We start from the raw sequence: 11,532 nt of genomic DNA on the forward strand, positions 1-11,532 counted from the left end.
TGACTAATCCACTGAGGATGCAGAGAGAACAGGTTCGCCTGGCTCTTTACAGTTTATACATCATAACAACAGTGGCTCCACTCCACTGAAGGCCTCTCAAATGCTTTGACTGTTTCATGTCCCTGTGAGAACCTGACATGCAGGTTAAGTCTTAGGATCCAAACCTGGTCCTGACTCCACAGCGCCAGGGCCCACAGCCTCACTATACCATCCTGTGATGCACAGTCTGACCCCAAGGACTGGTGCTGGGGCTGTGCAGGGATTGTAGCTTTGCTGGCCCTTCGGGGTTCACAAATGGCAGGGGCCTGGCGGGAAGGGGCCTGGAAGAGGAAGCGTCTGGAAGAGAAGGGCCTGGGGGGGGGCTGGCAGGGCCTCCAGCCTCTTTGGGGAGGAAGAGAACTGTTCCTGTCACCTTTCAGCAAACAGCCCCATCTCTGTCGCCTGCCCCACCCAAAGCCTCTTCCTCCCGATGCATCAAAATACTGCCAAGAGGACTGGTTTACACTGGAGATGGGAGGGCTGGAGCACAGTGGAAGAAAGCAGCTTGAGGCCAGACCTCGGTGACTAAGTGACTGGGTCAAAGCATGCTTGTCACGGTCTTAATCTAATACTTATTTGGCTGCCACCACACGCGGGATGCAGAGGTACTCGAGAGGACAGGGTCCCCCCCCATACATGAGTGGGGAGCTCAGCACATTGGGTGGGGGGATAGTGACGCCTCTGGGACGTGCAGAAGGAGAGTTCTTACATCATGGTGTCTGTGGCGCCCTTGGGCCACTCTTCTGAGGGGTCCCGGGAGCAGAGCGTCAGCTGGCTCACCCCCACCTCACCTCTCCCACCACGTTCCAGCTTGGGCCAGAAAGGGAGGCACCGGGTGCAGGAGGATGCGCAGAACCTGGTGCCGATCCCCCAGGGGAGGCTGTAGACCTCTGAGATCTTCGTAGTCTCCTCAGACTCCTTCTGGGTTTGATTCCACGCCAGGAGGCCTCTCTCCTCCAGGCTTCCTAAAGGGAGCCAGCAAGCAGTCAAGCCTGGGCCCTGAGGGAGGGGGCAGAAGCCTCTGGTGCCCCCCTGCAGGCACTCACAAGGCCTCGTCTCAGTGCCCTGCACCTGCCAGCAGCCCCTCCTCCTCCTCCAAGCCCACCCCAAGAATCAGCTCAGCTCAACTCAGCTCATCATCAGGTGTTCCCTGAGCTCCGGGGTACGACCTTCTAGGAACCACTGTTCTTTCCTCATCTTCCGGAGCGGACCTTTCTATATTTCAATGTTTCTGGAATGCAGATGCATTTTGCATTTGGTGGAGAGAAGAAATGTGGGAAACGGAATACCACGAAGCAGGAGCTATCACAGAGGTCCTTTCAAGGGGCCATGGGAGGATCAAGAAGGGAGCACTGAAAGCCACCAGTGAGGGCAGCTCTGCACTCTTCACCTCAGCGCTCATGGGCTTCGTTTGCTCATCGTCACACTTACTTCCCTGTATTGTAATGGTCTGTTGTCATGTGTCTCTCCTCTATTAGCCTGTGAGTTTCTAGAAGGCAGGGGGGCATGTCTTACAGCCCTTTGTATCCTCAATACAGAGCACCTGGAACACAGTGTACTTGCTGTGGTTTTTATTGGAACATGAATAAATGAACACATGCATTCTCTCCCTCATCAACTAGACAGCAGGCTCTAAGAGAGCTGGAGCTATGTCTTTTGCTTTTTGCTTCTGGTGTATTTCTCACCTTAGGGTCCTTTTATGGGCTGAATTGTGTCCCCCCCCGACCCAAAAAAATCATGTTGAAGCCCTAACCCCACAAACCTCAGAATGTGACTGTATTTGGAGATAGAATCTTTAAAGTGGTGATTTAGTTAAAGACGTAAAGATGCGGTCTTTAGGGTGGGCTCTAATTTAATCTGACTGGTGTCTTTATAAGAAGAGGAGATTAGGATGCACAGAGAGACAACAGAGATGCACACACAGGAAGGAAAGGCCATCCATCTGCAAGTCAAGGAGAAAGGCCCCAGGAGAAACCAATCCTGCCAACACCTTGTTCTTGGACTTCTAGCCTCTGGAACTGTGAGGAAATACATTTCGGTTGTTTAAGCCTCCTAGTCTGTGCCATTTTGCGATGGCAGCCCTAGAAAGCTAGTACAGGCCCATACACCCCACCCAGACGCAGGGCCCACTCAGGGTATGCTGTGGCCAGTCTTACATGAGAATTAGGGCTAGAGAAGCAATGTGGGTGAACCAAATGCTGACCATCTACCCAAACTGCCAGCTTACAGAGCAAAGGTGAGCCCTACCAGGGATGGTGTTGTCCAGCAGAAAGCCCAGAAATCCACCAACAAACATGCCTGTGGTCAGCAGCACCTGGATGACCTGGTCCAACTGCAGAATCCCTAGAGTGAAGACAGAAGTGACAGGGATTAAAACATGGGCAGAGATTTTTCCAAAGAAGATATACAGATGGCCAATAGGTACATGAAAGGTGTTCAACATCCCTAATCATCAGGGAAATGCAAATCAAAATCACAGTGAGATATCAACTCACACCTGTTTGGCTTTTACCAAAAACACAAGAACTAGGAAGTGTTGGCAAGGGTGTGGAGAAAAGGACCCTTGGGCACTGTTGGCAGGAATGTAAATTAGGGCAACCACTATGGAAAACAGTATGGAGGTTCCTCAAAAAATTAAAGATAGAACTACCATATGACCCAGTAATTCCACTCCTGGTTATTTATCCAAAGAAAATGAAAACACTAACTCAAAAAGATATATGCACAGCCACCTTCACTGCAGCATTATTTACAAGAGCCAAGATATGGAAACAACCTAAGTGTTCATCAATGGATGAATGACTAAAAAAAATGAGGTATATATTTACAATGGATATTATTCAGCCATAAAATCTGGCTATTTGCAACAACATGGATGGAACTTGAGAGCATTATGCTGTGGCATAAATCAGATAGAGAAAGACAAATACTGTATGATCTCACTTATTATATATAGACTGTTAAAAAAAAAACTCATAGAAAAAGAGATCAGATTTGTGGTTACCAGAAGCAGGGGGTGTGAGGAGGAGGAATTGGAGGAAGGCGATCAAAAGGGACACACTTCTGGTTATAAGATAAATAAGTACGAGGGATGGAATGTACAACATGACGACTATGGTTAACACTGCTGTATGATATATAGAGAAGTTGGTAAGAGAGTAGATCATAAGAGTCCTCATCACAAGGAGAAAAATTTTTTTCCCATTTCTTTTTATTGTGTCTATATGAGGAGATGGGTGTTAACTAGACTTATTATGGTAGTCGTTTCACAATATATATATGTCAAACCTTTATGCTGTATACCTGGGACTCATACAGTGATGTATGTCAATTATATCTCAATAGAACCGGAAATAAATAAGTCATGGTGATGTAATGTACAGCATGGTGACTATAGTTAATTTTTTTAAAAAGTGACAGGAATTCCCAGGGACCAGGGACCCCACCAGCTCTGCCCCTGGAGTGGTCACAGTCTAGAGGATGGAGAATCACCTGTGTGGAGCCTCTCCGGGTTCTTGTTCACCCAACTGGGAACAGCAAGCCCACAGTAGATGGAGAAGCCAAAGACAAAGAGGTTTCTGGACGAGTTCAAGTCCACGTACTGCAGGAGAGAGGCCCCCATGGCAGAGCCGGAACGATCAGTACCTGTATTGCACATCAGTCAAACACCCGCCCAGCCAGCCCACCCGCCGCCACTTGAGACTGGAGGGGGAGGTTGGGCTCAGAGGACACACGTTCTCAGACAAGTCCCGACTCCCACTTGACACTGGGAGCTGAGTGGTCTGGATAATCCAATTCAAACTGATGCAATTTTGTTTTTCAGAAATTTGGGTGCTTCTGGTTATTTCTTTCTCCCATTTGGGGCCAGTGCGGTTTCTGGGACTGAGGATTCCCTTCCCCTCCTCCCTTGTCCCCACCCTGTTCCATTCATCTCCATCCCCACGGGCTCCTTTCAGGAGATGCAATGCTGCTGCTTTCCTAAGGGTGCCTTGCCTCACCTGAAGATTGGAAATCCCCACGGCAGTGATGACCCCAAACATCACCAGGAACATGCCTCCGATCACAGGGGTTGGGATGGTGGCAAACGCAGCCCCGATCTTCCCAAATATGCCCATCAGGAGCAGCACGCAGCCTGCAGCAACAATCACCATCCTGCTCCCTACCTGTAGCACTCAGGGAGATGGGGGAGAGACGAGGAGCTCAGCACCAGCTGGGCCACACACCCTGGAGGCCTCTGCCCTGCTCCTGGGGCATCACAAACAATGGCTCCAGGGGACCCACAGGAGCAGCATCGACTGACCCAGAAATGGCCCCCCTCTACTCCCACGTGGTGCTGGCGAAAGCATGAAGGTGTGACCTTGGGTCCCAGCCTCTGCCCTCACCTCTCCTCTCTGCTGCTCTCATACATGTCTTCAAGTCCTGACTCCAATGCTCCTTCTCTAGGCAGACTTTATAGTGAGGCAAAAAGTCTCTCTTGGGAGGGAGTGGCCCAATGCTTAAGAATGGGGTTTGAGAGCCAATCCCAACTCTGCCTCTAACTAGCTGCTCGGCTTCACGAAAGTTACCTAACCTCTCAAAATGTCAGCCTCCAAATTTACCAGGTGGGATTAATACTACTTACTTCACAATCTCATCTTAGGAGGACAGCATTACCTTGATACCAAAGCCAGATAAGGACAGAAAAGAAAAGAAAGTACTGTGTGGGTTCACTTATATGCAGATTTTTTTCAACAGTAAATACTGCAGTACTAAACAATCCATGATAGGTTGAATCTGTGAATGTGGAACCACAGATATGATGGAACCATGGATATGGAGGGACCACATGTACAGAGGTCCAACTCTAAGTTATACACAGATTTTCGACTGCAAGGAGGGTTGGTGCCCCTAACCCCACCCCACTCCCCACATTGTTCAAGGGTCAACTGTACAGACCAATATCCCTGATGAATATAGATGCAAAAACTATCAACAAAATGTTAGCAAACCAAATTTAACAGTACATTAAAAGGATCATACACCGTGATCAACTGGGACTTATCTCTGGGATGCAAGGATGTCTCAACATGTGCAAATCAATAAATGTGATACACCACATTAAAAGAATGAAAGATAAAAACATATGGTCATCTCAATACACACAGAAAAAGCATTGGACAAAATCCAACATCCTTTCAGGATAAAAAAAACTTTCAACAAATTAAATATAGAAGGAATGCACCTCAACACAATAAAGGCCATAAACAAAAAGCCCACACCTAACATCATACTCAATGCTGAAAGGCTGGAAGCTTTTCTTCTAAGATCAGAAACAAGACAAGGGTGACAACTCTCACCACTCCTATTCAACATATTACTGGAAGTCATAGCCATAGCAATCAGGTTAGATAAAGAAATAAAAGGTATCCAGGGCTTCGCTGGTGGCGCAGTGGTTGAGAGTCCGCCTGCCGATGCAGGGGACACAGGTTCGTGCCCCGGTCCAGAAAGATCCCACATACCGCGGAGCGGCTGGGCCCGTGAGCCATGGCCGTTGAGCCTGCGCGTCCGGAGCCTGTGCTCCGCAACGGGAGAGGCCACAACAGTGAGAGGCCCACATACTGCAAAAAAAAAAAAAAAAAAAAAAAAAGGTATCCAAATCAGAAAGGGAGAAGTAAAATTATCTTTATTTGCAGATGATATGATCTTATATATAGAAAATCCTAAAGACTCTACCAAGAAATTGTTACAACTAATCAATGAATTCAGTAAAGTTGCAGGATACAAAATCAACATACAGAAATCAGCTGCATTTTTCTACACTAACAATAAAACATCTGAAAAAGAAATAAAACAATCCCATTCACAATAGCATCAAAGACAATGAAGTACTTAAGAATGAATCTAACCAAGGAGGTGAAAAATATAAGACTGATGAAAGAAACTGAAGAAGACACAAATAAATGGAAAGGTATCCCATGTCATGACTGGAAGAATTAATATTGTTAAAATGTCCACACTACCCAAAACCATCTACAGATTCAATGCAATCCCTATCAAATTTCCAATGGCATTTTTCACAGAAGTAGGAAAAAAAACCCTAAAATGCTTATGTAACCACAAAAGACATCCAATAGCCAAAGCAATCCTGAAAAAGAAAAATAGAAAAAAGGCTGGAGGCATCACACTTCCTGATTTCAAACTATAGTGCAAAACTATAGTAATCAAAACACTATGGTACTGGCATAAAAACAGACACATAGACCAATGGAACAGAACTGAGAGCCCACAAATAAACCCATGCATATATGGTCAACTAATACTTGACAAGGGAGCCATGAAAACTCAATGGGGAAAGGATAGTATCTTCAATAAATAGTGTTGGGAAAACTGGATAACCACATGCAGAAAACTGAAATTGAACCACTATCTTAACACCACTCACAAAATTTAACTAAAAATGGATTAAATACTTAAATGTAAAACTGGAAACTGCAAAACTCCTAAAAGAAAACACAGGGAAGCTTCTTGACATTGGTCTTGGCAGTGATTTTTTAGGGTATGACACCAAAAGCACAAGCAAAAAAAGTGAAAATCAGGAACTTCCCTAGTGATCCAGTTGGTAAGACTCTGTGTTCCCAGTGCAGGGGGCCTGGGTTCGATCCCTGGTAAGGGAACTAGATCCCGCAGGTATGCCACAACTAAGAAGTCTGCATGCTGCAACAAAGATCCCTCATGCTGCAACTAAGACACAGCTCAGCCAAAAATAAATAAATATAAATCTTTTTTTAAAAAAGAAAATCCAAAAGTGGGACTACATTAAACTAAAAAGCTTTTGTACAGCAAAAGAAACAATCAACAAAATGAAAAAGCAACCTATTAAATGGGAGAAAATATTTGCAAACTGTATAGTTGGATAAGCATTTAATATCTAAAATATATAAAGAACTCATACAATTCAATAACAACAACAACAAACAATTTTAAAATGGGCAGAGGAACTGAATAGACATTTTTTTTCCAAAGGAGACATACAAATGTCAACAGGTACGTGAAAAGATGCTCAACATCACTAATCATCAGAGAAATGCAAATCAAAACCACAATGAGATATCACCTCACACCTGTTAGAATGGCTATCATCAAAAAGGCACAAGGTAACAAGTGCTGACAAGGATGTGGAGAAACGGGAATCCTGTGCACCGCTGGTGGGAATGTAAATTGGTGCAGCCACTATGAAAAATGGTATGGAGATTCCTCAAAAAGTTAAAAATAGAACTACCATATGATCCAGCAATTCCACTTCTGGGATTATCCAAAGAAAATGAAAACACTAACAAAAAAATATATGCACCCCCCCACCATGTTCATTGCACCATTATTTACAATAGCCAAGGTATGGAAACAATCTAAGTGTCTGTCAACAGATGAATGGATAAAGAAGATGTGGTACGTACAATGAAATATTATTAAGCCATAAAAAAGAATGAAATCTTGCCATTTGTGACAACACGGATGGACCTTGAGGGCATTACGTTAAGTGAAGTAAGTCAAACAGAGAAAAACAAATACTGTATAATATTATACACATGTGGACTCTAAAAAAGCTAAACTTGTAGAAGTAAAGAGTAGAATGGTGGTTACCAGGGGCTGCTGGGTGGGGGAAATGGGGAGATGTTCATCAAAGAGTACAAACTTTCAGTTAGAAGATGAATAAGTTCTGGGGACCTAATGCACAGCATGGTGATTATAGTTAACAAAAATGTATACTTCAAAGTTACTAAGATAGTAGATCTTAAATGTTCTCACCACAAAAAAGAAATGGTAATTATGTAATGTGATAGAGGTGTTAGCTAATGGTGGTAATCATATTGCAATATATAAGTGTATCAAATAAACACACTGTACACCTAAATTTACACAATGTTATATGCCAAGTGTATCTCAATAAACCTAGGGGAGGGAATTGATGTGCCTGGGGCACAGTGATGCAGGGTGAGAGACAGGAGATGGGATGGAAAGCAAGGAAGGGACTCTGTCATGAAGTACTTTAAGGGCCATGGAAAGGAGTTACAATAAATTCCAAAGACAAAGCATAAACAAAACGTAGTACATACATGCAATGGAATATTATTCAGCCTTAAAAAGGAAATAAATTCTGACACCTGCACAACATGGATGAAACTTGGACATTAAGTGAAATAAGCCACCCACAAAAAGACAAATACTGTATGAGTCCACTTATATAAGGTACCTAGAGCAGTCAAATTCATAGAGACAGAAAGTAGAATGGTGGTTGCTAGGGGCTGGGAGAGGGGGGAATACAGAGTTGTTGTTCAATTGGTACAGATTTCAGTTTTGCAAGAGAAAAGAGTTCTGAAGATTGGTTGCACAACAATTTGGATGTACTTAACTCTACTGAACTATACATTTAGAAATGGTTAAGAGGCTAAATTTATGTTACATGTATTTTACTACAATTAAAAATAATAAATCCAAAGACAAAGGAGACTCAGTAGAGTTGTGTCAAGCAGGGTAGTGACATGATGTGATTTACATTTCAAAAAGTTCCCTCTAGGAACCCTCCTACACTGTTGGTGGGAATGTAAATTGGTGCAGCTACTATGGAAAACAATATGGAGGTTTCTCAAAAAACTGAAAATAGAGTTGACATGATCCAGCAATCCCACTCCTAGGCATATATCTGGACAAAACTCTAATTTGAAAAGATACATGCACCCTTATGTTCATAGCAGCACTATTCACAATAGCCAAGACATGGAAACAACCTAAATGTCCATTAACAGATGAATGGATAAAGATGTGGTGTGTATATACAATGGAATATTACCCAGCCATTAAAAAGGGTAGCGTTATTTGCAACAACATGGATGGACCTAGAGGTTATCATACTAAGTGAAGTAATTCAGACAGAGAAAGACAAATACCCTGTGATATCACTTATATGTAGAATCTAAAATAGGACACAAATGAACTTATCTACCAAAGAGAAACAGACTCACAGACACGGAGAACAGACTTGTGTTCGCCAAGGGGGAGCAGGTGTGGGGGAAGGATGGATTGGGAGTTTGGGATTAGCAGATGCAAACGATTACATATAGAATGGATAAACAACAAGGTCCTACTGTATAACACAGGGAACTATATTCAACATCCTGTGGTAGACCATAATGGAAAAGAATATGAAAAATAATGTTATATAAAACTGAATCACTTTGCTGTATAGCAGAAATTAGCACAACATTGTAAATCAACTATACTTCAATAAAATAAGTTTTTTTTAAAGTTCCCTCTATAAGTCACTTCATTATTATTAATTGATACATTTTCTCAATTAGGACAAATTAGATTTTCTCAACAAGCAATCATCATGGATTATGTGTAAACTATGATTCCTCCTTCATCCATCTGGAGGTTCATTAAGACAGACAAAACAGAGACAAGGCTCCTCCCCATGGTATTATACAGCATTAACTGGTCCAAAATCAAGGATCAGTTGTGCTAGAGTCACTACTAATTGCTATCACCTGGTTTGCATAGGGTTTCTCAAGCAGCTAGGAGTTTGGGAAGGCTAAAGAAGTACGTTTCACCCACTTAGAGCAGCTATTAGATCTGGAAATTAAAAGTTTCTACAAAGGTTAAAAAAAAAAAAACACTCTGCTGTGAAGATTATGGGCTCTGGTCCACATCCCATCCCACTGCCAGGCACACAAAGCTGTCACACGCTGGACAGTAATGATTGTTGTGCTAGTCAAGGGTTGTATCTAGGGTTTGAGTGACAGCTGCCAGTGAGACAAAAATGACCTCTGACCTGGAAGCATCAGCCTCATCCTCAAAAGTTGGAGTTGTGCTGCAAATGTCTGAATATCCCATCATAAGTCTATTATCAATGAATGTGTTTAGGTAGTTCTTGAACCTCTTCTCATGCATTTGTTTCCACTCCCAGTCCTTAAAAGATACTCTATATGACAGACTCTAGATCTCTCCACCTCATTACAAATAGCTCAATTTCATTTCTTTTTATGGCTGAGTAATATTCCATTGTATATATGTGCCACATCTTCTTTATCCATTCATCTGATGATGGACACTTAGGTTGTTTCCATCTCCTGGCTATTGAAAATAGAGCTGCAATGAACATTTTGGTACATGACTCTTTTTGAATTATGGTTTTCTCAGGGTATATGCCCAGTAGTGGGATTGCTGGGTCATATGGTAGTTCTATTTGTAGTTTTTTAAGGAACCTCCATACTATTCTCCATAGTGGCTGAGGTGGATAGACCTAGAGTCTGTCATACAGAGTGAAGTAAGTCAGAAAGAGAAAGACAAATACCGTATGCTAACACATATATATGGAATTTAAGGAAAAAAATGTCATGAAGAACCTAGGGGTAAGACAGGAATAAAGACACAGACCTACTAGAGAATGGACTTGAGGATATGGGGAGGGGGAAGGGTAAGCTGTGACAAAGCGAGAGAGGCATGGACATATATACACTACCAAAGGTAAGGTAGATGGCTAGTGGGAAGCAGTCGCATAGCACAGGGAGATCAACTCGGTGCTTTGTGACGGCCTGGAGGGGTGGGATAGGGAGGATGGGAGGGAGGGAGACACAAGAGGAAAGAGATATGGGAACATATGTATATGTATAACTGATTCACTTTGTTATAAAGCAGAAACTAACACACCATTGTAAAGCAATTATACTCTAATAAAGATGTTAAAAAATAAAATAAAATAAAAAGATACTCTAGTGTAGTTTCAGTTTTGCAAGATGAAAAAGTTCTGGAGATCTGTTGCACAGCAATGTGAATACACTGAATACTACTGAACTGTACACAAAAATAATTAAGATGGTAGATTTTATGTTATGTGTCTTTTACCACAATTTAAGCATTTTTTTAAGAACCCTAGTGTCAACAACTTGAAGTTCATTAATGCAGCAATAAAGTAGCAGATTCAGCCTTTGCTTATTTTTCTTTCCAGTTTAAGAGCTAATTTATTTAACTGTCTTCATTAGAAGACAAGTGATAAGAATTAACCACATCAAAATAACTTTTTTTGTTCACAACCCTAGCAATGAACCATGCCTTTGTGGGATGGGAACAAAGGCATGAATCTAAGCACAATCGATCAACTTGTCATGTTCAACCAATACCCTTTGGATATGCTAATGGTTTCATAAAGATGGCAGGTCATCCCCAATCCTACTACCACAGAATTTATCATGCAGCCCTGGGCGTCTTTTGGTCTCAGGATTCACATCTGGGCTGGGAGTCATGACACCCTAGAAAAGTGATGGGAGATCTTTGGCCTTCAGCCTGATTTCTCCGGACTGACCAGGGGAGAACCAAGAATAGGTCAGAGGCCATGAATGCAGATGCAACAAGGGGCCACAAGGGGGAGATGTGAGTCCAGACCAGAGTTAATCGGTCTGCTGGATTTGTAGCCTGTTTGGTGTCTATGTATCTTTTCTTGCCTGCTCTTTCCCTCTC

General features: G+C 42.8%; 1 protein-coding gene across 1 annotated transcript in view; it reads right to left on the reverse strand.

The window, feature by feature from the left end:
* Positions 1-744: 744 nt before the first annotated feature.
* Positions 745-11,532, reverse strand: part of LOC103090258 (solute carrier family 23 member 1-like) — a 44,791-nt gene continuing 34,003 nt past the window's right edge. Inside the window, exons 9-12 of the mRNA XM_007466657.1 lie at positions 4,038-4,202; positions 3,532-3,640; positions 2,287-2,382; positions 745-1,004 (exon numbers count right to left, since the gene is read on the reverse strand). Coding sequence (XP_007466719.1) covers positions 745-1,004; positions 2,287-2,382; positions 3,532-3,640; positions 4,038-4,202 — 630 coding nt within the window. The remainder of the gene's footprint in view (positions 1,005-2,286; positions 2,383-3,531; positions 3,641-4,037; positions 4,203-11,532) is intronic.

The sequence above is a fragment of the Lipotes vexillifer genome, unplaced genomic scaffold, assembly GCF_000442215.2.
Source record: "Lipotes vexillifer unplaced genomic scaffold, Lipotes_vexillifer_v1.1 scaffold71, whole genome shotgun sequence".
Lineage (NCBI taxonomy): Eukaryota > Metazoa > Chordata > Mammalia > Artiodactyla > Lipotidae > Lipotes > Lipotes vexillifer.